Source organism: Neomonachus schauinslandi, chromosome 15 (genome assembly GCF_002201575.2).
Source record: "Neomonachus schauinslandi chromosome 15, ASM220157v2, whole genome shotgun sequence".
NCBI classification, from domain to species: domain Eukaryota; kingdom Metazoa; phylum Chordata; class Mammalia; order Carnivora; family Phocidae; genus Neomonachus; species Neomonachus schauinslandi.
In genome coordinates, this window is record NC_058417.1 from 26,748,125 (window position 1) to 26,775,159 (window position 27,035).

The 27,035-nt window shown below is 36.9% G+C and overlaps 1 protein-coding gene across 2 annotated transcripts in view; it reads right to left on the minus strand.

Moving 5' to 3' along the window:
- Positions 1 to 634: 634 nt before the first annotated feature.
- GDPD1 (glycerophosphodiester phosphodiesterase domain containing 1) overlaps positions 635 to 27,035 on the minus strand; it is a 47,096-nt gene continuing 20,695 nt past the window's right edge. The window contains exons 3-10 of one of the 2 annotated variants that reach the window (XM_021704240.2): positions 24,008 to 24,143; positions 20,660 to 20,705; positions 13,999 to 14,117; positions 13,203 to 13,292; positions 8,005 to 8,138; positions 2,884 to 2,943; positions 1,409 to 1,460; positions 635 to 803 (exon numbers count right to left, since the gene is read on the minus strand). In XM_021704240.2, the coding sequence (XP_021559915.1) occupies positions 681 to 803; positions 1,409 to 1,460; positions 2,884 to 2,943; positions 8,005 to 8,138; positions 13,203 to 13,292; positions 13,999 to 14,117; positions 20,660 to 20,705; positions 24,008 to 24,143 (760 nt within the window). In that variant the 3' untranslated portion in view covers positions 635 to 680. Of the gene's footprint in view, positions 804 to 1,145; positions 1,193 to 1,404; positions 1,461 to 2,883; positions 2,944 to 8,004; positions 8,139 to 13,202; positions 13,293 to 13,998; positions 14,118 to 20,659; positions 20,706 to 24,007; positions 24,144 to 27,035 lie in introns of those variants that run through there. The other variant, XM_044921640.1, reaches the window with a different exon arrangement.

Below are 27,035 nucleotides of genomic sequence, written 5' to 3' on the forward strand. Positions count from 1 at the left end.
TCCAATTTTAATGTGTACCAAAAAGAAAGGACATGGTAACACTATTACACCTGAAGATTCCAAACAGAATGTCCCCATTAACAACAGCAACCAAGAAATCTAATTGTCTACAGTTTTTATTTCTGATCAAGTATTAGTTTCAGTTCTTTTTTTTGAGCCTCCCTTCTGTTAATAATGTACAGCTTGTCAGATAACTATATCACTGATTTCTAAGCTCCCCTCCCACTGCATTTTCTTTCCTTTTAAACTAAGATGTACCTAGAAATAACGAGACAACTCAGCATAGCTGTACTGGCCTTCAATAATTTTGGTTTACTAATTAGTTGATCTTACTCCAGTGAAGGCTAATATCAAATTTATCCAATAGTCTTTGATTTTACAATTACTTATAATAGAATACTGCATCATATACAGAACTCTTGATCAATAATCTACTTACATCTCATAACCAGTTATCTTTCTAAACAATTTACAAATGTAAAATATGCAATGTTCTTTAAAATAAATATACAATATATAGTTTCTACATTCTCAGACAAGCTTAAAAATGAGGTAATAAAAACTTAAATGATTAAACCTTTACCATTCTGGAAATGGCTTAGGGAAATGATGGCAAACTTGTTTTGTTTTGTTTTTCTTTAGGTCTTTTCATCTTTGAGTGCTTCTGAGTACCTCCTTTTCTATGCTGAAAAATTATGTAAAAAATCCTTAAGCTTTGTTGGATAGTCTGTCATCACCCCAGTTGCTCCCAAATCAAAAGCTCGTTTGTATTCTTGTTCTTCATTCAATACCCAAATATAGACCTGAAAATTAGAAGCATGAGAAGTATGAGATGAAAGGTTCAAATTTTATAATAGCCTTTATACACTACAATCTCAGCATACTTAGAAACAACCTTTTAAACCTGTAATTTTAAGAAATCATTGAACACTTTAAATTTTTTTTTACTTTACCCATGAAATTTTTTTACTTTACCCATTAAATATACACTGTCTGGCTTCAGCTACTGTCACCTATATATAAGTGGACTCCAGTTACTAAAATGCCAATGCTTTCTTGTTAAGTTTAAGGTCTTCATATGTGAACCAGTAAAGCAGCAGCATCAGAGTTGGAACCAAATTAAGTTCCTGCCCTTTACACTACTGTTAAACTGGTGAGCTATACTGTTTCCAAAATGCATCATTCCAGGCGCCTGGGTGGCTCAGTCGTTGGGCGTCTGCCTTCGGCTCGGGTCATGGTCCCAGGGTCCTGGGATCGAGCTCCACATCGGGCTCCCTGCTCAGCGTGGAGCCTGCTTCTCCGTCTCCCACTCCCCCTGCTTGTGTTCCCTCTCTCGCTGTCTCTTTCTGTCTTTCAAATAAATAAATAAAATCTTAAAAAAAAAAAATGCATCATTCCAGAAACTTACCTGAATGCCTCTGGCAGTGAGGTGGTCAAACAAGGCTTTTCTCATTAGTAAGCTGGAAAAGAAAAGCAGGACAGATTTAGATATCTCTTAACTCTAACGAAGGACTCTTAGTCCTTAGTCCTAATTTAGTCCATTTAGAGTTTGTAATTCCTAACTGAATTTAATCCCAATGCTGTAGCAACAATAAAGCAATGGCCTCAAGTAATAACTGTGGTGGATGCATTTATGTTCTAACCACTGGATCTCCTTTCACTGCTGGCTGGCCGCTTACTGGTGGACCACCAGAACCTCCTATTTCTTCTGTAACTACATCCTCAAGGGACCCAATCTTATTGAAGCCACTCAGTAGACAAGAGGCCTCCTCGATTTCCCTGTCGACACCATAACAAGTGAGAAAGAGCTGGGAAGTCTGACTAACATTCCAACTTAAAATAAGGCAGTGAACTTGGGCTAAGTTCTAGAATATCATAGTTCATTTACATAATGGATTAGTCTTTCATGTGCTATCTTAGAAACCTAATGTCCATTGATTACACTATAAATAGGAAAACTGCAGCTTTTTTTAAAGTGCTAAATAATTGACTTAAAAGTGAACTCTTAGAATATAAATCACTTGAGCATGATGGCAACAAACTATACTGGAAAGTTATACATATTATTTCTATTCTGTTTATGTCTATTAAAGTGATGAAATAAGAGAAACTAAAAATCATATGCATTTAACACCAATTAAAAATGCATCCTTGAAAACTAGAAATTAAATCAGGAATAGAGCAAAAAAGAATAAACCCTGTGGCACAGAGAAAAGATAAAACTAGTTTTCCAACTCTCTGAAAGAGGAGGTTAAGTAACTTAAAAGGTTGTGATTTAGGGCTATTATTTAAGCATTCTGGGTTCCATTTTAAAGCAAAGTATAGCACAGCAACATTGTGTTATTTACCTAAAATTAAACTCAACATGTCTGAGAAATGAAAGTATTTTCTTTAAAAGAGATGCCCACCCTAAAGGTGGGGCTTCCTGTCTGCTATTAAGTCTTCGTGCAGATTTTTCAGAGAAATGTGCCACTAATCAATATACACTTTTACATATACTTGTATTGCTATACACACTTCTTTCTGCCATGTCTCTGACTGCAGGTTAGTTGAAAACAGCAAACAGGTAGAAGGGAATGGTTATACATACCACCACCTCTTCTACCTAGCTAGATAACTCTAAGTTAATCATTTACCTTTGGTTAGGAGGGCACTCAGTTTTCTCCTGAAGCTGGATGAGATTATCTCTCAAGATTCCTCTTAAGGTTTTGTGACTAGTAATTAAAGTAGTTCTAAATGATTCATATACATCCACCCACAGAGTAGGTGCTTATCATCCTTGTTACAAATCACATATAGAAAGCTTGCTCTAAATTATAAACATAGTATTTAATAGATTCAGCTAAAACAATAACTTGTATATCAAGAAACTAAAATTCTTACATATCAGAAAGCCAGATGAGAAACTTTTGACTTCTGGACATAGTGTGTGGTTCTTTTAGCCTGAGGCAAAATAAAAATTTGAATCAGAAATTAGAAACACAAGAAGGTATATCACTGTGATAAAATGAGTCCAAAAACAAAGTTGCTTTGCACTTCGTATGTGCTCAAAAAATACTTGTAAAAAAACCCCAAAAGTAAATTAAAATAAAACCCATTTGGGTTCTCTGGGTTTTTGTTTTTTTAAGATTTTATTTATTTGTTTGACAGAGAGCGAGATAACGAGAGCAGGAACACAAACGGGGAGTGGGAGAGGGAGAAGCAGGCTTCCCGCTGAGCAGGGAGCCCGATGCGGGGCTCGATCCCAGGACCCTGGGATCATGACCTGAGCCGAAGGCAGACACTTAACGACTGAGCCACCCAGCGCCCCGGGTTCTCTGTTTCTACTGATTTTGAGATGACTTTGCTACTACTACTAAAAGGTAAAAAAAATAATGAAAGTTATCTTTCTAGACCCTGGGTGCCTGGGGCTCATGTCTCTTCTCTTTTTTGGTGAAGCTTCTTTCTCTCACCTTGTCTGCTGTAACTTAGTATATAGTAGATTTACTATATGTGCTGCTAAAGTGAGCACTAGTATATAGTGAACTTAAACATACAACCAAACTTTACTACAAATTAAAAGATACATGGGGCAAAAATGTGACTAAAAAACCCCTAAAAGCATGTTTTTTCTTCCCCTTTCAATATTTGAAGACCTGGGCCCTGTTCTTTGTTTTTCCAGTTTTTATTTAAATTCCAGTTAGTTAACATACAGTGTAATATTAGTTCCAGGTGTACGATATAGTGATTCAACAACTCCATACATCACCCGGTGATCATCACAACAGGTGCACTCCTTAATCCCCGTCACCTGTTTAACCCATCCCCCACCCACCTCCCCTCTGGTAACAATCAGTTTGTTCTCAGTAGTTAAGAGTCTGTTTCTTGGTTTGCCCCTCTCTCTCTCCCTTTTCCTTTCGCTCATTTGTTTTGTTTCTTGAATTCCACATATGAGTGAAATCATATGGCATTTGTCTTTCTTTGACTTATTTTGTTTAGCATTATACTCTCTAGCTCCATCTATGTCATTGCAAAACACAAGATTTCATTTGTTTTTATGGCTCAGTAATATTCCATTGTGTTTATATATATATATATATAAACATACCATACACACACACATACCATATCTTCTTTATCCATTCATCTATTTATGAACACTTGGGCTGTTTTCCATAACTTGGCTATTGTAAATAATCTGCTATAAACATCCAGGTGCCTATATCCCTTTGAATTAGTATTTTTGTATGCTTTGGGTAAATACCTAGTAGTATGATTGCTGGATTGTAGGATGGTTCTATTTTTACCTTTTTGAGGAACCTCATTACAGTTTTCCGCAGTGGCTGCACCAGTTTGCATTCCCATCAACAGTGCATGAGGATTACCCATTTCTCCACATCCTCGCCAACACCTGTTGTTTCTTGAGCTTTTTATTTTAGCCATTCTGAGAGGCATGAGTATCTCATCATACTTTTGATTTGCATTTCCCTGATGAGGAGTGATGTTGAGCATCTTTTTATGTGTGTGCTGGCCATCTGTATATCTTCTTTGGAAAAATGTCTATTCATGTCTTCTGCCCATTCTTAATTAGATTATTCATTTTTGGGGTACTGAGTTTTATAAGTTCTTTATATATTTGGATACTAACTCTTTAACAGATCTGTCATTTGCAAATATCTTCTCTCATTCCGTGGGTTCCTTTTAGTTTTGCTGATTGTTTCCTTTGCTATGCAGAAGTTTTTTATTTTGATGTAGTCTCAATAGTTTTTTATTTTGTTTCCCTTGCTTCAGGAGACATACCTAGAAAGAAGTTGCTATGACTGATGTCAAAGAAGTTACTGCTTATGTTCTTTTCTAGGATTTTTATGGCTTCAGTTCTCACATTTTGAAATTATTCTTTGTGTATGGTGTAAGAAAGTGGTCCAGTTTCATCCTTTTGCATGTTGCTGTCCAGTTTTCCCAACGCCATTTGTTGAAGAGACATTCTTTTTCCCATTGGCTATTTTTTTCCTGCTTTGTCAAAGATTAATTGACCATATAATTATGGGTTCATTTCTGGATTTTCTATTCTGTTCCATTCATCTGTGTGTCTTATTTTTGTGCTGGTATCATACTGTTTTGATTACTACAGCTTTGTAATATAACTTGAAGTCCAGAATTGTGAGGCCTCCAGCTGTGTTTTTCTTTTTCAAGGTTGCTTTGGCTATTTGGGGTCTTTTGTGGTTCCATATAAACTTTAGGATTGTTCATTCTAGCTCTGTGAAAAATGCTGTTGGTATTTTGATAGGGATTGCGTTAAATGTGTAGATTGCTTTGAGGAGTATAGACATTTTACCAATATCTGTTCTTCCAATCCCTGAGCATGGAATGTCTTTCCATTTCTTTGTGTCATCTTCAATTTCTTTTCAGAGTACAGGTCTTTTACCTCTTTGGTTAGATTTATTCCTAGGTATCTTACGGTTTTTGGTACAATTGTAAATGAGAGTGATTCCTTAATTTCTCTTTCTGCTTCCTTATTGGTTTATAGAAATGCAACAGATTTCTGTACGTTGATTTTGTATCCTGTGACTGCTGAATTCATGTATCAGTTCTAGCAGTTTTTTGGTGGAGTCTTTTGGGTTTTCTATATATATTATCATGTCATCTGCAAATAGTGAAACTTTTACTTCTTCCTTGCCTATCTGGATGCTTTTTATTTCCTTTTGTTGTCTGATTGCTGTGGCTAGGACTTCCAGTACCGTGTTGAATAAAACTGGTGAGAGTGGACATCCCTGTCTTATTCCTGACTATAGAGGAAAAGCTCTCAGTTTTTCCCCATTGAGGATGATATTAGCTGTGGGTTTTTCTCGATGGCCTTTATTATGTTGAGGGTTTTTATTATGTATGGATGTTGTACTTTGTCTTTTCCCTATGCTTTTTTCCATCTATTGAGATGATCATATGGTTCTTATCCTTTCTTTTATTAATGTGATGATGTAGCACGTTGTTGGATTTGCAAATATGGAACCTAGGCCCTGTTCTTTTTAATTATCTTTTCTATACTTGACCTTTGGACGTATGCTGAGTTTCTTCAATTTCCTCAGATGCCTGGAGCAGCACAACTACCTGTGTCATGAACTTTGGGTTGTACACATAGCAAATCTCTGGTAAGCCTCTCTCTACTATCAAAACTTCTCAGCTTCTAAGTTTAACAGCACGCAGTGATTTCCATTGCCCCTGGAGCTTCACTTCTTGTTTCCTTTCTAATTCGTCCTGTCTGTACTCTTGGAATAATTCTGAGTCTCCACACTTAAATTCCTTTTTTTTTCCTTTCTCTCTGAATTCAGTTTTTATTAGAAGCTCTCTAAATAAAATCCTCTTTTCCCTCGATGTAGCCCAGGTGGGAAGTACTGCTTGCAACTTCTGGAATCTCAGGGACTTAGTATCTCAAACACTAATTACCTCATTAAACAAATGATTACTTTGTCTTAGGAAGTACCCACTGTCATCCATAAAAAAAAAAAATAAAACACACACAATATTCTACCTTGTCTTAATCCACAATTAGTTTTTATTTTTTTATTTTATTTTTTTTTAAGATTTTATTTATTTATTCATGAGAGACAGAGAGAGAGAGAGGCAGAGGGAGAAGCAGGCTCCCAAGGAGCAGAGAGCCCGATGCGGGACTCGATCCCAGGACCCTGGGATCATGACCTGAGCTGAAGGCATACGCTTAACCATCTGAGCCACCCAGGCGCCCCACAATTAGTTTTTAGAGAAAAGATTAATTCTATGAAGTTTGTTCATCTGTCTGTATTTCAGTAATACCTGCTTCTAAGAGAACACATGGAGATAATCCAGAAAGGACAACAGTCCATGCCAAGCCAGAGGAAGCTTAAGTATTTCGGGAGTAAATGGTCAGGAATCATTTTAATCCAGCAAATGAAAATGGTTTCTTTGTAGGCAAGAAGTGATTTCCATTCTGTCTGAGAAATAACTACAAAAACTGCCCATAAATGTAATTTGGAATAGATAAAATAAACATGCTCATCATGAAGAAACTCAAATTGGAAAACAAGCATGAAACAAATGCTGAATACAACGGTACCGACCAAATTGTTTTTCTTACCAATATTTCCTAATGACTGCTGCACTAATGTTCAGCTTGATCTTTTAAAGTTCTGTTTGGGGATGAAAAAAGTTTCCATGCAGGTGAGATCACATTTAATTTTTTTTTTTAAGTAAATTCTAGGCCCAACATGGGGCTTGAACTCACAACCCTGAGATCGAGTCGCATGCTCTTCTGACCGAGCCAGCCAGGTGCCCCGAGAATTTGGAGTTTAATTGAATTTCAGCTGCATATTGCAACTGAGGTATAAATAAATTAGGGAAGTTGGAGGGCAATTGCTATTACATGTTAGAATAAAAGAATTATTAAGCTTCAACAGTTAAGCTCAATTCTTTTTTTTTTTTTTTTTTAAGATTTTATTTATTTGACAGAGAGAGACACAGCGAGAGAGGGAACACAAACAGGGGGAGTGGGAGAGGGAGAAGCAGGCTTCCCGCAGAGCAGGGAGCCCGATGTGGGACTCGATCCCAGGACTCTGGGATCATGACCTGAGCTGAAGGCAGTCGCTTAACCAATGAGCCACCCAGGCGCCCAAGCTCAATTCTTTGTACCTGAATTCTGAGTACACAGGCACAGAAAGTCATTGTTACCTGAAATGGGTCCAGATGAAATACTTATCCTATATTACTCATTTTAGAAAAATGTGTCTTAATGATATCAAAAAGTATTATTAATACAGGTCAGTTAATCCAACATGTAAATAACTACAGCAATCTATTTTTTTTTTAATTTTATTTTTAAACCCCCAATGTGGGGCTCAAACTTACAACCCCGAGATCCAGAGTCACATGCTCTACCGACTGAGCCAGCCAGGCGTCCCTATAGCAATCTATTCTTTATCATTTATATTGATATTAATGAGCCTTGATCTTAGTCCCCCTATAATGATAACTGATGAAAACAGAGTAACCACTTACTTCAGTATGATAGAAGGCATTGGGATTTCAAAAAACTGTTCTCGAATGGGCACAAAGGGCAAGAGGCCAGTGAAGAAAAGGCCAAGAATGAGCAGAACACGTTGTAGACTGAAGAGTATAGGAATATCTGAATTCTAAAAGACACAAGCAATATTATGTTACTTTACAACTGCTCAAATGAAGAGGATTATTTCACATCCTCAAAATTTCCAAGACTGTATCTGGACATTCATTAAAAGTACTCCCTGAATTATCAATATCCATCTCCAAACCCACCACATTTAAAAATGGCTAGTCCTTGCCAAATGGGTCAGGATTTATTGTCAAGCCCTATGCTGTTAATTGATGATACTTAAGTATCTCTATTCCCTATTCTCTGCTTGCAACACCACTTCTGTCTGTTGGTGATAGTGCTTATCACTAGAGATTAAAAATACTGAACCTAATGGAATAAGACAAAGAAATGAAGAAATGAAATATTCAGTAACCTTACTCCTATTTAAAAAATATATAACTAAAGATCGATATATATTCACATATATCCATATAGATATATAGGTGTTTCAATCTATAGATATAGTTATATATTAGTTAAGCAGGATATGATATTGATATGTATAGATAAAATATAAACACTGTTGCAAATGTCATTTTTCAACTACATTATGCATCAAATATAAATAGGATTTTGTAAGCTAGTCGAAGAATCTAGCCACCATTTTAGATTTCTATTGTAAAATGTGTTCAAGATCCCAAAACGCTCAGAATGCAAGCTTCATATATATATATATGAACTCTTTTCATCTTGTAAAACCGAAATTCTATGCTCAGCAAATGGCCCCTCATATCCCCATCTCCCTAACCCCTCCTATATTTGTCTTTAAAACAAACAGAAATTATGGTACAGTTGATTTTTTCCTTTTAAAGATTTTATTTATTTGAGAGAAAGAGCATGAGAGAGAGAGAGAGATCACGAGCAGGAAGGAGGGATAGAGGGAGAAGCAGACTCCCTGCTGAGCAGGGAGCCCGATGCAGGACTCGATCCCAGGACCCTGGGATCATGACCTGAGCTGAAGGCAGGCGCTCAACGGCTTGAGCCACCCAGGCACCCTAAAGCTGATTTTTTTCTATACAAAAGTAATATATTGAAGAAGTTATGCAGAAAAGTAATTTATTTTAAATATTACCTCTAAATTACCCACTTCTTTCTTTAAAAAAAAATAGAGTAAATAAGTTTGAGGATTTCTTTTGCCCCTATGTTCACATGACACTTTGTAACATTTTAGGCTTATTTATATGCAGGTGTTTCAGCTGTAACACAATGTACAAGTCCCTGAAAAACTTGATTTCTGCAAATTCATGTCCTAAGAGTAACAGAGCTTATGGGAAAAACAGGGTTCGGGCCGACCCTCAAAACTTACACAACTTTGGACCCAGAGAACTAAAAACAATAACTGGTACTTCTGGAAAGCCATGCCAGGCTGCCCAGGGTGGGAGAGGGCAGGAGAGGGCGGGGTTTGGTATGCTGGCCCACCACTGACGTAACAGCTGGTGCCACTGGGTAACTTCTAAATTAGAACATCTGAAAATCTTGCCATTTACAACATGGATGGACTGAGAGGGTATTATGCTAATGAGTCAGACAGAGAAAGACAAATACCATATGATTTCCCTTATATGTGGAATCTAAAAAACAAAATGAATAAACAAACAAAAAGCAGAAACAGACCCATAAATACAGAGAACAAACTGATGGTTGCTAGAGGGGAGGGGAGTGGAGGAATGGGTGAAGGGGAGTGAGAGATACAGGCTTCCAGTCAGGGAATGAATAGGTCATGGGGGTAAAAGGTACAGCATAGGGAACACAGTCAATGGTATTGTAATAGTGTGTGGTTAACAGCCTAACGTATAGACTTGTGGAGTCACTAATACCACATCGTGTTTCAATTATACTTGAATGACATAAATAGAATTTATGGAATGGGACCCAGGCATTAGTTTTGTTTTGTTTTGAGACTTTCCAGGTGATTCCAACATACAGCCAGGCTTAAGAACCACTGCATTAAGTAAGAATGAATTAAAAATCATTGCGTGAGACTAAGCGCCACATGTTTTCCCCTCCCCACTGTGTGCCCCATTTTTCTTTTTATATATTTTTTTGTTTTTTTAATTTAAATCCAATTAGCCAAGTTATTTTTATATTTTTAGTTTCTAGCATTTGGGAACTAAAGGGCTAATGTAAAATTCTTATAAATCAATGACTTAATTATATGGCATGTTCATAATATGAAAAATATGACTGAGACATTTTTACTATGATGTTTGAAAATTACTGCTGGAGGTTTTGGAGTTTTTAAATTCTAAAATGACAGAAAGCCAGAGGCTTTGAGAAAAATATGTGAATCAAGGGAAAAGTTCTGTGATTCTGAGTCAGAAGTGGACTTCTTCTTATTTTTTTTTTTTTAAGATTTTATTTATTTATTTGACAAAGAGAGACACAGCCAGGGAGGGAACACAAGCAGGGAGAGTGGGAGAGGGAGAAGCAGGCTTCCTGCCAAGCAGGGAGCCCGATGTGGGGCTCAATCCCAGGATCCCGGGATCATGACCTGAGCCGAAGGCAGACACTTAACGACTGAGCCACCCAGGCGCCCCAGAAGTGGACTTCTTATTTTGAAACAACAGATTCACAAAAAGTTGTAAAAACACAGTCCCATGTACCCTTAACCTTTCCCAAACGGTAACATTTGATGTAACTGTAGTTCAATATCAAAACCAGGACTTGACACTGGTAGATCATGGGCGTTTTTTGTTGTTTTCTTTTCTCTTTCTTTCTTTCTTTTCTTTTCTTTTCTTTATTCCTTCCTTCTTCCTTTCCTTTCTCCTTTCCTTTCCTTTCTCCTTTCTCCTTTCCTTTCCTTTCCCCTTTCCCCTCTCCCTTCTCCTCTCCTCTCCTTTCTCCTCCCCTCTCCTCTCTTTTCTCCTTTCCCCTCCCTTCCCCTCTCCTCCCCTCCCCTCCTCTCCCCTCTCCTCTCCTTTCCTTTCTTTTTAACACCCTATCGGCCTGGCATATCACTGCTAATTAGACTATAGATCTTGCTCAGTTTTCACCACTTTTAAAATCTGCATTCATTTGTGCATGTGTTTGGTTTAGTGCAGTTTTGTTTTTGTTTTTGTTTTTTAAGATTTTATTTACTTATTTGAAAGAGAGTGAGAGAGGGAGCACAGAGGGAGAGGGAGAAGCAGACTCCCTGCTGAGCAGAGAGCCCAATACGGGGATCAATCCCAGGACCCTGAGATCATGACCTGAGCCAATGGCAAATGCCTAACCAACTGAGTCACCCAGGTGCCCAGGTTTAGTGCAGTTTTAGCAGTGTTTCAATTCGTGTAACCACCACCACAATCAAGATACAGAACAGTTCCATCACAGCCAAGAACTCCCTCCCCCTACCTTTTTGTTGTTATTGCCCCCACTCTCTACCCGACCCCCAGTCTCTGTCCCCTGGAAGCCACTTATCTGTTCTTCATGTGTATAGTTTTGAGAACGTTACATAAATGCAATCATACAGTATGTAATCTTTTTGTTTTGTTTTTGGTTTTTGTTTCTTTAATTTTTTTTTTTAAATTCCAGATAACATAGTTATATTAATTTCAGGTGTACAATATAGAGATTCCAGTATGTAATCTTTTGAGGTTAATTTTTTTCACTAAGCAAAATGTCTTTGAGGATTAGGACAGTCCAGGTTGTTACAGGTATCAGGAGTTCATTTCCTTTCATGGCTGAATAGTATTACATCATGTGGTTATGTCAGTTTGTTCAGAGATCTACCCACTGAAGGGCATTCTGGTTGGTTTCCAGTATTTTCTATAATAAATAAAGCTGCTATAAACATTCACATACAGGTTTTTATGTGCATAAGTTTTCATTTTTCTGAGATAAATGCCCAAGAGTGAGACTACTGGTTAATATGGTAAGTGTATGTTTAGTTTGGTAAGAAATCTACCCAACAAATGAAGAAAGTGGCTGTACTATTTTACTTTTCCATCAGCAATCTGGAGAGATCCAGCTTCTCCTCATCTTCTCCAGCATTTGCTGTTATCACTATTTTTTATTTTTTAAAAAACATTTGAATAATGTAAAACAACCAGCAGGCCATGAGGCCTCCCGTACAGTCACTTTTAATGACACGTGAAAATACCCTTAGACAATGATTAGTTATGGGAAAGTCTTAGCACTAAATTCTTAGCATCTGAAGCCATTTATCCCAATGATCACTGTTTTCTCCTTGTGTACACAAGCTACCTTGGAATCTCAGAGAGCCTGTGGCACATAAATCTTACTTGCCTTAATGAAGGCTTCAATGGTACTTTTAATTATAATGGTGCCAATTCTGGATCTATGGATCTATGTTTTTGCCTTCTTTGCTAGGAAGAAAGGCCTTCCCAAAAGAAATCTTTGTATTTTGAATTGCTATTTGTGTCACAGTATTTCTTCTGCACTATCACTTGTATTCTGAGAGAGAGTCTTTAATGCTTAAGGTTTTTTTTTTTTTAACATTTTGAATTTCATATTCTCCTAGCTATACTTGCTATAGTATATAAGTATATAAACTATACTTATAATAGCTATAGTATATAGCTAAACTTGCTTATAGAGGCTTAGCATACCATGTCTAAATATATCCAATTAACTTTTTATAGATATATTTTCTTCAAACAGAAAAATTTTGGTGGGTAGATGGCCCTACTTTTATATACCACCTGATAACTATGATCTTGGCTTAATTTGATTAATTCTGTTTGGGAGGTAGGGAACAGAGAAGCTTGAGTTACAGAGTTGAAGGACTAAAATCCTTTCCTCAATTTAAAATTACACAAAAGTTTCAATAACCTAACAAAAAACAGACATTGTAAGACAGGAATCATATCTTGTTTCATAATGTACATAATAAAATGTTGGCAAACAATTAATATTATTAGCATGTGAAAATAAGAATTCTGTGAGCCAGCCCACATACATTATTTCTATTAAATCCATTACCTCTATTAGTAAACTTCTGGTTAGGTGCTTCCACCCAGTACTATCTGTCTTTGTATCAAGACTTTGAAATAAGATACTTCTAAAAATTATTAGTGTGATAACATTTATAGATACACAACAACAGCAAGAAAGATCATTCCGTATCATGTTTGAAGCTTACCTCTCTGTAGCACTTTTCTACAATTTCATAACTGGCGTTACCCCACACCGTTATGTGTTCTCGTCTGTACTGCTTTACCAGCTCTGAAACCTACATGTGAAAATGCAAAAGTTCATGCATGTGCCTACTGGTAAATCCGCTTACATTACTTCACTTAAAAAATGGATTACAATTGGAGCACCTGGGTGGCTCAGTCAGTTAAGCCTCTGCCTTCAGCTCAGGTCATGATCCCAGGGTCCTGGAATTGAGTCCCGAATTGGGCTCCTTGCTCAGCGGGGAGCCTGCCTCTCCCTCTGCCCCTCCCGTACTCATCCCCCCCCCAATAAATAAATAAATAATCTTTAAAAAAATGGATTACAATTGACTTTCTGCCAGTGAATAATATAAACTTTGGGAAGAACCAATATGTGAATTCAGATTATTTTATAAAATATAAGCAATTACTTACATTTTACCATTCTATGATTTATCTAATAGAAGGCAACTATTTAGTCATTTGATATAAACTAACTACAAAGGAAGCAAGTAAATTTGAAGAAGTTAATTATATCGATGCCAAACAACTGGTTCACAGGAGCTCACTTTTATCCATGACTGGGACAGGACAGATTGCTCTGGAAATAGGCCTTCCTACAGTAAAGTGATCTCTTCTACCAGGGCATTATTTAAAACAATACTGATCCCTAGAGTGTCACATTTCCTTGAATATTATCAATCTATGAAGTCACCTACTGTAGCCTTATTCAGTTTGTGAAATCCGATACAACATACCCAGAAGAGGGATTGGCTCACGTACCTTCTTTATCAGCACATTGTTGTTGACCTTGATATCGATGTTAATGGGAGTGTTAGGAAAAGCCTCAAAAACTTCCTTTAGTAATGGAATTCGGTTATCTTTTCCTTCACATTGGCATGCTGAGAAAGCAAGATTTTTAAAGGTATTTTTAAAAGATAACTTTCACTTTTTTGAGGATTGGGAGAAAAAAGATAAAGTATTGTTTTCACAATAGTATGTATTCATAGAGGACATTTACAAAATGATGAAAAGTAAAGAAAAGGACAATCATTTAAAATCCAACAATTTAGATATAACCATTGTGACCATTTAGTATACTTTCTCTAGTCTTTTTTTCCTATGCATAATTTAATACAGTTATAATATAGTGTACCTACAGATCTTAACCTGATCTTTTTACATAAGTAAAAAATAAATATTACATGTTAATACACTTAGAATTTAGAATTATGATTTAAAAATATTTTCATTAAACCTTTTGAGATAACTATAGATTCATTTGGAGTTATAAGAAAAATATACAGAGATTTATGCACCTTTTACCCAGATTCCCTGATAACCTCTTGTAAAACTACAGTACAATATCATAACCATGACATTGGTATTATTATAATCCACCAATCTTACTCTATTTATTATTTTAAATGGTTTTAAAATGCTCCATTGAGTAGCTATGCAACAATTTAATTATTTTAATTTAAACATTCTCCCAGAAAGGTAAGAGTTTACCATTCCAAAATATGCCACTTTGGCATAAGGATTATTTTTAACTGAAGGCAACTGAAATGCAGCAGATACAAAAAAAGCACTCTGTCCTTTCCCATTTGCCTAGGAACAAGACTTAAATTTGTACAAACATAAATCACCAACAACTTTAGACCCTTATCAGCACCACAGAACTCTGCATAACAAACTATTGACTAGCCTTTATCTTCCATTATTCACCCATATATTTACCTTCCCATGAATATATCTACCCTAGAAACTCAAAATCCTTTTTATTTGTCTTGTCAATTCTCTGAAAATGTATTGGATTTTTTTGTTAAGATGCTATATAAGCTCAAGTTCTAGCCAGGCTTTAAGTTACTCAACCCTGAGTTTCTACCATGATACATATATTAATAAATGTGTTTGTTTTTCTCTTGTTAATCTCTCTTTTGTTATAAATCCTTGCTGAGAACCTAGAGGGTAGAAGGAAAAAAAAAAAATCCCCTATACTCTACCAGTGGATACGGAGGTTGTTTGGAAAGTTGTACTATGATATCACCACCGAAATTTTCAGATATTAAGAATATATATATGTTCAGGCAAGGGAAATAAATGCTAATTCAGGAATGTGTTAAAGAATTGTATCAGTGCAGCTACTCAAAGAAAACTGAGTCACAAAAAAATTAGAAGAGGATTTTTAGTCATTTTTTACCTTTCCTGAGCGTTATTTTCTTTATTCTTTCCCTAATCTCTTTTGCCTTGAATCATTTACATAATATACTATGCATGCTATATAAGTATCATAAAATTTTCCTTTCCATCTGAAACTTCAATCCCACTACTATATGAATAACAAAACGGTAACAGATCCTTTATTTCATCTTCATTGTACAAAGTGTATCAACAAAGTAAATTAAATCCATGTCAAAAAATTATTTATAATTAAGGCTCATATGAAAAGGCAGCATATAGGGGCGCCTGGGTGGCTCAGTCGTTAAGCGTCTGCCTTCGGCTCAGGTCCTGATCCCCTGGGATCGAGTCCCGCATTGGGCTCCCTGCTCGGCGGGAAGCCTGCTTCTCCCTCTCCCACTACCCTGTGCTTGTTGTTTTTTTTTTTAAAGATTTTATTTATTTATTTGACAGAGAGAGAGAGACAGCCAGAGAGAGAACACAAGCAGGGTAAGTGGGAGAGGGAGAGCAGGCTTCCCGCCGGGCAGGGAGCCCGATGCGGGACTCGATCCCAGGACCCTGATATCATGACCTGAGCCGAAGGCAGACGCTTAACGACTGAGCCATCCAGGCGCCCCTCCCCGCTGCTTGTGTCCCCTCTCTCGCTGTGTCTCTGTCAAATAAATAAATAAAACCTTAAAAAAAAAAAAAAAGAAAAAGGAAAGGCAGCATATAAATGAGAAAAAAAAAAGGAAAAATGTGTTACTGTTTTGTCTGTTATGTATTCCATTCCTATTGCCTTTTTACTACTCCTTGTAATGATGGGGCTCTGGATCATTTTGACCAGACTCTCAATCATTTGGCTCTGTCTCCCTGGCCACAAAGAGAGCACATGGACCTTAAGCATAACACTGTAAACATGAGGAGAGGTCTCCTGAAATCCTCAGCTGAATGCATCATATATTTTTGATGTTGGCAGAGTCCATCTTTATGTGTAGAAGGTCTGCCTGAAAACAAAGCTAACATAAATGAAACCAGACCAAGAAACAGAGATAGAGACTGATTATTAGTTAAGCAACTGAAATTAGTCATGTCTGAAGGCATAGAACCTCCAGGCTTTTTAGTTAGGAGGACCAAATTTTTTTTTTTTTTTAAGAACCAAATTCTTAAAAAAAATTTCTTTTGAACTATCCTGACATGGATTTCTAGCACTATAATTGAGTTTAGACTTACTGTTCACTACCTAATTGAACTGTAAAAATTATGTTAACATATAAAAATTTAGCTTGTTTTTACCTCCCCAGCACCCTTTCTTCCCTTGGAAAACTCCATCTCCCTTAAGCCACACTATTCTGATTGGGCTCTCAAAAACAGGACCCACTCCCCCTTTATTCTCATGGGCATGCATATGACCTAGGTCTGGTCTATTATAATAGCCAATTTTTTTGTCCACAGTGACTATCTCAAGGATGGACACATGACCCATGCTGGGCCAATCAGTGTCTTTCTCTAGAACTTCCCCTTGAAACTCAAAGGAAGATTGCTTTTTTACCCTTGGGTCAATGTGTGGGCAGGATATAAATGAGTTGTCAGTGATCATGTTCCCTGCCACAAGGACAAACTCCATTTACACTGGAAGAAGGTAACACCTAAGAGAAGCAGAACCACAGAATGACTCAAAAAGAGTCCCCTTTGTGCCCTTGGATTCAATAATGTTTAACATCAGATCCACCATTATTATAGACAGTTAATAATAAACTAAATCTGTTGTTTCTTTTTTCGCTTAAGCTAGTGTAAACTCATTTCTGTTAACAATCTAAAAAGTCTGAACATGATGTTCTAGTCCTGCACTGTTTAAGATGGTAGCCACTAGGGGCGCCTGGGTGGCTCAGTCGTTAGCGTCTGCCTTCGGCTCAGGTCATGATCCCAGGGTCCTGGGATCGAGCCCCGCATTGGACTCCCCGCTCTGCAGGAAGCCTGCTTCTCCCTCTCCCACTCCCCCTGCTTGTGTTCCCTCTCTCACTGTCTCTCTCTCTGTCAAATAAATAAATAAAATCTTAAAAAAAAAAAAAAAGATGGTAGCCACTAGCCACACAGGGTTATTTAAATTAAAATTAAATAAAACTAAAAATTCAGTCCCTGAGATGGACTAGCCACATTTTAAGTGCTCAACAGTCACATGTGGTTATTGGCTATTGTAACTGACATTGCAAATACAGAACACCTCTATCACTACACTCCATTTAAACAGTGCTGCTATTTTTTTAGTTAAGTAAAAATTTTGTTAGCTTGTTAAGTATGGAAAAATTAATTTCGCAGTCAAAAGAATTGCCATGGGCAATAGCTATTCACACCCAGGTAAGATGTTTGCAAGGATTAACTTAGGGGGCGCCTGGGTGGGTCAGTCAGTTAAGCGGCTACCTTCGGCTCAGGTCATGATCTCAGGGTCCTGGGATCGACTGCAGCATCGGGCTTCTCAGCAGAGAGTCTGCTTCTCCCTCTCCCTCTGTGATCTCTCTAGTTCTCACTCTCTCTCAAATAAATAAATAAATAAATAAATAAACAAACTTTGAAGAAAAAAAAGGATCAACGTAGAAAAAAGTCAAACAGATAACACTAACTGTGGAATGTTATACAATAAGAATAATATTACATCTAATAGTGGGAGAAACAAAGAAATTAAAGTTACGTTAATAACAAAGGGAAAAAAAAGCACATGCTAAAGTGATGTGAAGATATTTACATTACATGCCTTAGCCAGCATAGAATGTAGAAAATGAGTTGGGGAAAGAAATTTGTCCCCACTATTGTTCTGGGCAGAAGATAACCACTGGGAAATACTATAAAAAGAGAGAGAGGAAAACAAGAGTGATAGGCAAGGAATATACTATAAGATGTGCTGGGCGATGGAATGAGTGAAGTGGCCTCTGTAAACGTGCTAGAACTTGAAAATTGACCATTCTGACCAACTCTAGATTACCCAAATTATGTATTTTTCATGGGAAAAAAAGGCTATTTTCAAGTAAGCAGGATAGATAATAAACCCTTTGGGTAACACATTTTTATATTCTTTCTTTATTTTTTAATGCAGTCTGTGGCACATTAAAGCACCTTAAAAAAAAATTACTTCTTCAGTAAAATTGTGAACCACAAAGAAAGCCAGAGGCCTAAAATCTGTATTCCTCTGAGAGCTAGTAGTCTCTCTCTCTCTCCAGTATTTAAAGAAAAGTAAGCAACAGTTCTGAGCAGGGAAATAGGACCAAAAAAAAAAAAAAAGGAACTATCGCCTAATCTGAATCAAGTTTTTACAGTATTATATATTAGCCTATTTCAAATGTAGTAAACTTCACATTTGATGCAGTCTTAATTGTGATAAACTGAATGCAATATGAACAAAAATTAATTCTTTTTATAGGTGTCTAAAAAGTGAGACATGGCAGTGCTATTAATAAGGCATTTGAAGAGAATCTAGGGGCGCCTGGTTGGCTCAGTCAGTAAAGCATGTGACTCTTGATCTCAGGATCATGAATTCAAGCCCCATGTTGGGCAAGAACCCTACTTAATCAAAAAAAAAAAAGAGAGAGAGAGAGAGACTCTTCAGATGGAGAGGCAGCATGGTGCAGCTGAACACTGGGCTGGTTAGAAAGAGACCTAGTTTCAAGTCCTAGATCTGTGATTTATTTGTTGTATGACCTTAAGTTAATTTACATCTTTAAGCCTCAATTTCCTTATCTAAAACAGGAAGAGACAGAATTATATGGTCTCAAAGGTCACTGCATATTCAAAAGTTTTATGACTTTGGGCGCCTGGGTGGCTCAGTTGGTTAAAGTGATTGCCTTGGGCTCAGGTCATGATCCTGGAGTCCCAGGATCAAGTCCTGCATCGGGCTCCCTTCTCAGCGGGGAGTCTGCTTCTCCCTCTGACCCTCCCCACTCTCATGTGCTCTCTTTCTCTCATTCTCTCTCTCAAATAAATAAAATCTTTAAAAAAAAAAAGTTTTATGACTTTATGAAAAAAGGTATATAAATAAAAACTTAAAAAAAGAAAGGAAAGTATAAAACCTGAAAAAAAAATTAAAACATTTTTTTCCTCAAAGGACCTTTTAATCTTTGTGAAGCTTTGGCTTTGCTCTACAAGGGGAAAATATTAAACAAAACAAAACAAAACCCCCCCCAAAACAAACAAACAAAAAACTTCACTTATGAAATGTTTTTAACCTTCACAAATCCATAATTGACACAAATGTAGTAGCTTGGCAAGTATAATCCTGTTAATCACAAGAATGAAAAAAATGTTTCTGCAAACCAGCACAGCTTAATGATACTCACCTGGAAAGTAAAATCAAAACAATTTTCAGATCTAAACATCCTTTAGAATAGCTAATTTAAACAATTTTCTTATTCTTATTTGGCTTTCTTAAATTTTCCAATCAAGGAGAAATTGTACTGACCAATTTTTAATCTAGTTCACAGAGCAGTTACAATTCTTTAGATCCTTGACATTTAACCAGGGTTTTAACTATATGCAAACCATACCACACCAAGGACCACAACATGTAGCATCTTGTAGTTTTACTGAGTTACATTTGAATCATTCAAAACATGAGGCTGAATTGTGATAGTGTGGGACCCTGTACCTGCTCAGCAACCTGTATCTCTAGCTGTGTATGTTCCATTCTAACATGTTCCATTCTAACAAATCCAACAAACAGCCAAGGAACATGCTCCTTTGTGAGAAATATTCCCTCACAAGAGAGAAAGCTGCTATGCTGATGATTAAAAAGTGATGGTGACCAGGAAATGGGTGGTTAATCTGAGTAATAGAATTCTCTCTAATAATTTAAGATAGGGAGCACTGAAATGACATAAAATCAAATGGTATAGAATCAGTAAGGATCCAAAAGGAGGTCTTTCCAGTGTCTTTTCATTTGTTTTTGTTTTGTTTTGTTTTTACCTATGGTGGATTATTACTACAAGTTATAGTAATCTTCTAGAATTTGAAGCTTCAGAAATGCAAAGTAGCCCTAATAATATCTGGGTTTCTTGTAATTAGTATTTAGGCTTAAATTAACTGTACATAAACTTAAATAGAATGAGCCAATTAAATCTTTAGCTTTCATCTCAGGGTCAGTATTTCAGATTTGTAGGTCTGAGACAATAAGTATTGAGGGCAGTACCTTTAGCCAGAACTTATTATCAGAAGAAAACACACATGTATATCTAATTCTCAGTGTAAATAAATACACTTTAATGTCAATATGTAAGCTGCAAATGGGAAATATTACCTCTTTGAAATGTGACATCCAGTTTGCCAAGGTAAGGTGGGAGTTCCTTTAAAAGATATGATTGAAAAACAGTTAACTCTCAAAAATTTTAAGTATTTTAGTGTCTTATAGTAAGACAAAGATTTGCTTCTTCAAAAAAATAAAATAAAAACATTGCCTATGTTTACATAAGGCATGCTTTAGCCAAACATCCCAAACAGCAAATTAAACATATAACTACTTACTTTCACAATTTAGAAGAAAAGAAATCTGTACTATTTAATTTGGACCTTTTCAAATAATAAATATATAAATATCTCAGTAGACAAGTGTGAAGATAGACAATTTTATTTTTTTTTATTTTTTTATTTTTTTAAAGATTTTATTTATTTATTTGACAGAGAGAGAGACAGCGAGAGAGGGAACACAAGCAGGGAGCCCAATGCGGGGCTCGATCCCAGGACCCTGGGATCATGACCTGAGCTGAGGGCAGACGCTTAAGGACTGAGCCACCCAGGCGCCCTGAAGATAGACAATTTTAAAAAATGACTAACATACAGTAAAATCTTTAAACTCACAAATAATTAAATAAGTGCTAATTAAAATTTAAATTTAGGAAATTTTTGTTATTATAATACCCAATAATGGTAAGGATACAGCAAAATGGGAATTCCTCTAACATCACATTTTTGCACTTTTTAAGAAATTTTTACTTTATTTTTAAGTAATCTCTGAGACCAATGTGTGGCTTGAACTCAAAACCCTGAGATCAAGAGTTGCATGCTCTACCAACTGAGCCAGTCAGGCGCCCCAGATTTTGAAACTCTTAAACACTTTTAGAAAGCAAGTTGGCAGGGCGCCTGGGTGGCTCAGTTGGTTAAGCGACTGCCTTCGGCTCAGGTCATGATCCTGGAGTCCCGGGATCGAGTCCCGCATCGGGCTCCCTGCTCGGCAGGGAGTCTGCTTCTCCCTCGGACCCTCCCCCCTCTCATGTGCTTGCTCTCTCTCATTCTCTCTCTCTCAAATAAATAAATAAAATCTTTAAAATAAAAAAATTAAAAAAAAGAAAGCAAGTTGGCAATAATGACTTTCAATATGTATTAAGCCACTAAAATATTCCTAATCTTCTACCCAATAATTTCTCTGCTGAGAGTTTATTTAGGGAAATAATTTTAAAAACAGAGATAATTTGTGCTTGCTTTGGCAGCACATATACTAACAATAGAGATAACTTTTATTTTTATATTGATATTTTCAATAAATATAAATATATTTATATAGATGCCTTCATAAATACATATCTTTTAAAAACTATATAAGCATATAAATATAGAGAAAGCTTTATCTTTATGTATGAAGATGTTCAGTGCAGTGTTATCTCTAATGGTGAAAACTTAGAACTAATTCAAATGCCCAACAACAGAGGAGGAATGGTTAAAAATAACTCTATATCCACTCAATGGAATAATTGCAGTCACTTGAAATGTTTATGAAAAATAAGGGGATCTGAAAGGGCTAAATACGACACAATTCCAAATATATAACATTTTGGAAAAGGTAAAACTATGGAGACAATAAAAAGATCAGTGGTTGCCAGGGTGTGGAGGGGCAGGAAGGATGAACAGGCAGAACACTGAGCATTTTAGGGCAATGAAACTATTATGTATGACACTATAATAGTTGATACGTCATTATACGTTAAAACTGACATCCTATGTTAAAAACCTATAGAATGTACACCATTAAGAATAAACCCTAGGGGGCGCCTGGGTGGCTCAGTTGGTTAAGCGACTGCCTTCGGCTCAGGTCATGATCCTGGAGTCCCGGGATCGAGTCCCGCATCGGGCTACCTGCTCAGCAGGGAGTCTGCTTCTCCCTCTCCCACTCCCCGTTTGTGTTCCCTCTCTCGCTGTGTCTTTCTCTGTCAAATAAATAAATAAAATCTTAAAAAAAAATAAAATAAACCCTAGGAGCAACCTGGGTGGCTCAGTTGTTAAGCGTCTGCCTTCGGCTCAGGTCATGATCCCAGAGTCCTGGGATCGAGTCCCGCATCAGGCTCCCTGCTCGGCGGAGAGCCTGCTTCTCCCTCTACCTCTGTCTGCCGCTCTGCCTACTTGTGCTCTCTATCTCTGTTAAATAAATACATAAATAAATCTTTAAAAAAAAAAAAAGAATAAACCCTAATGTTAACTATGGATTTTGGGATGATAATGTGTCACTGTAGGTTCACAGACTGTACCAAATGTACCACTCTGGTACAGGATGTTTGGGGGGAGGGAGCTGTACATGTAGAGTCAGAAGCTATTCTGTACTTTCTGCTCAATTTTGCTGTGAACCAGTAACTGCTCTAAAAACTAAAGTCTATTTAAAAAAAAAAAAGAAAAAGCAGGGGCGCCTGGGTGGCACAGCTGGTTAAGCGTCTGATTCCTGGTTTCGGCTCAGTTCATGATCTCAGGGTCCTGGGATCAAGCCGCACATCGGGCTCTACAGGGAGTCTGCTTGAGGATTCACTCTCTCCCTCTCCCCCTGCTTTCACTATCTCTCACTCTCGCTCTCTAAAATAAATAAATCTTTTTTTAAAAAAAGCATGGAAAAATGTGTATCATGCCATAATGTTAAAGTGTCCCAAAACACAATCTATAGGGGTGCCTGGGTGGCTCAGTTGTTAAGCGTCTGCCTTTGGCTCAGGTCATGATCCCAGGGTCCTGGGATCGAGCCCCACATCAGGCTCCCTGCTCAGCGGGAAGCCTGCTTCTCCCTCTCCCACTCCCCCTGCTTGTGTTCCCTCTCTCGCTGTCTCTCTCTCTGTCAAAAAATAAATAAAATCTTTTTTAAAAAAACAACAACACAATATATGTAATATACAGTAGAATCACAACCAGGCAAAAAACATACAGGGTACACATACAGATAGCATCCTGTTAATGTAAGTTTTCTTTAGGTGGTAAAATAAAGCATTATTTTCCATCCATTTATCAGTCTTTACTATAATGGCAAGTAAACTACTAAAATCGGATTTCCCATACTTGAAGACTAAAACTAATTCATCTATTTAATCTGAATCAAATAAATTGTAGAATACTTCAAGCAATTTGATGTCCAATAGTTTTACATTTGAGGACTTTGGTAATCTTGTTAAAATACTTATAAAAATAAGTCTCCAAAGATGTATCCACAGATTTCTGTAGTGAGTATAAATCCTCACTGGAAGTTAGAATAGTTTTTATAATTTCCTTTGGCATTCATTATCTAATCACTATCATTTATTTTTTACTATTTATTGGAGCACTATCTGGCATTCATTGTTTTTAAAAATCCTATAGGCCCTAATGTCTACTAGATATTAGTTTATCATGTAGTTTTACTTACACAGTACTTGAGATCAGAGATGTTTACATTGACCCCAGTTGATCTCTTTAAATTCTCATCATGGGACACTACAACTTGCTCATCTTTTGTGATATGGCAGTCCAATTCCAGCATATCAGTTCCAATTGTAACTGCACTGAAGAAATGCAAAGAAGAAAAATGACATTCTGAAAGTTAAGTAAACTTCATTTACATTATATGTATCAGATGTAAAAATTAGGAGTTACAAAACAAATAGCAAAACATCTCATAACACTAAAATTTCTCTACACTGTCATCTATTATGATTTATTGGTGTCATATTCTAAAGTAAACACAGAATAAGAGAATCATGTTGCCCCTTTCCATAACCAGCTATCCATATTGCTGTCAACCTAACATAATGGAAAGAATACCAGATCAGAAGTTAAAAAGGTCTGGATGCCAGTTCCTGCTTTGCTATGAACTTGCTGTATAACTATGGGCAAGTAAACGCCTTTCTCTAGGCCTACATTTTCACATCTATAAATTGATAGGATTAAAGAACAAGAAAACGGTGCCAGCCCTTGTCAGTTTAATTCAACATAGGATTAGAAAATTCCAGCCAGAAAAAAATAAAAAAAATAAAAAGAAATTCCAGGCAGAGAAATTAAGTAAGGAAAAAAGGGGGTTGGGCATCCAAATTGGAAAGGAAGAAGTAAAATTATCTCTGTTCACAGATGACATGATCTTATATGTAGAAATCTTAGAGATTCTACACACAAATAAAACTGCCAGAACTAATAAACTCACTAAAGTTGCAGAATATAAAAATCAACACACAGGGGCACCTGGGTGGCTCAGTTAGTTGGGTGGCTCAGTTAGTTGGGTGTCTGCCTTTGGCTCATGTCATGATCTTGAGGTCTTGGGATCGAGCCCTGTGTCGGGCTCCCTGCTCACGGGGTGTCTGCTTCTCCCTCTCTCTCTGCCCCTCACCCCACCCCCCACTTGTGCTCTCTCTCTCAAATAAATAAAATCTTTTTAAAAAATCAACACACAAAAATCAGTTACATTTCTATACATTAAAGTGAATGATGTGAAAAGGAAATCATAAAACAATCCATTTATAATAGCATCAAAAAGAAAAAAAAATGGGCGCTTGCATAGCTCAGTCAGTTAAGTGTCCAACTCTTGATTTCGGCTCAGGACATGATCTTAGGGTCATGAGATCGAGCCCCACATCAGGCTCTGTGCTGGGCATGGAGCCTGCTTAAGATTCTCTCTTTTCCTGTCCCTCTCCCCCTCCCCCCCCTAAACAAACAAACAAACAAACAAACAAAAACTTAGAAATTAACTTAACCAAGGAAGTAAGAGACTTGTACAATGAAAACTGTAAAACATTGCTGAAAGAAATTAAAGGAGATATACATAAATGGAAAGACATCCCATGTTCATGGATTAGAACACTTAATATTATTAAGATCTATGGATCTACACATTCAATGCAATTCTTATCAAAATCCCAATGATTGTGCAAAAATAGAAAATTCCATCCTAAAATGCCTGAGGGGCACTTGGCTGGCTCAGTCGGAAGAGCATGTGACTCTTGAATTTGGCAATTTGTAAGTTTGAGCCCCATGTAACTAAAAGAAAAAACTTTAAATTGCATATGAAATCTCAAGGAAACCCAAAGAGTAAAAACAATCCTGAAAAAGAAGAACAGTGGTGACTGGGTGGGTCAGTTGGTTGAGCATCTGCCTTCAGCTCAGGTCATGATCCCAGGGTCCTGGGATTGATCCTGCATCTTGCTCCAGTAGGGAGTCTGCTTCTCTCTCTGCCTGCTGCTCCCCCTGCTTGTGCTCTCTCTTTCTCTGTCAAATAAATAAACAAAATCTTTTTTTTTTTAGATTTTTATTTATTTATTTGACAAAGAGAGACACTGAGAGAGGGAACACAAGCAGGGGGAGTGGGAGAAAGAGAAGCAGACTCCCTGTGGAGCAGGGAGCCCGATGTGGGGCTCGATCCAGGACCCTGGGATCATGACCTGAGCCGAAGGCAGACGCTTAACGACTGAGCCACCGAGGCGCCCCAAATAAATAAATAAATAAATTCTTAAAAAAAAAAAGAACGAACAAAGTTGGAAGACTCACACTTCCTGATTTCAATACTTACTACAAAGCTACAGTAATCAAAGCAATATGGTGCTGGCATAAAGACAGACATATAAATCCATGAAATAGAATACAGAGTCCAGAAATAAACCCTCATATATTGTCAAATGATTTTCAACCATTCAATGGGGAAAGGGCAGTTTTTTCAACAAATGGTGCTGCAAAAACTGGATATCCACATGTAGAAGAATGAAGTTGGATCCTTACCTAACACCATATCAAAAAATAAACTCAAAATTGATCAAAGACCTAACCATAACACCTAAAATGAAAAAACTCTTAGAAGACAACATATGGGAAAAGCTTCACCACACTGGATTTGGCAATGATTTCTTGGCTATAACATCAAAGCACAGGCAACAAAAGAAAAAAAAAGACAAATTGTGCTTCATCGAAATTAAAAACTTTGTGCTATCAACAAAGTAAAAAGGTAGCCCACACAAACCGTAAGAGACTCTTAATCATAGGAAACAAACTGAGGGTTGGTGGAGGGGAGGGGGTGGGGGGATAGGGTAACTGGGTGATGGACATTAAGGATAGCACGTGATGTAATGGACACTGGGTATTATGTGAGGAATCACTGAACTCTATCTTTGAAGCTAATAGTACATTATATGTTAATTAAATTTAAAGTTTTTTAAAAAGTGAAAAAAAAAGTAACCTACAGAATGGGAGAAAATACATGCAAATCATCTATGTGATAAAGGATTAATATCCACAGTATATAAAGAACTCCTAAAACTCAACAACACAATAACCTGATTCAAAAATGAGGAAAGGACTTGAACAGATGTTTCTCCAAAGAAGAAATGCCAATAAGCACATGGAGAGATCACTAATCATTAGGGCAATCCAGTCAAAACCACAATCAGAGGGGTGGCTGGCTGCCTCAGCTGGAA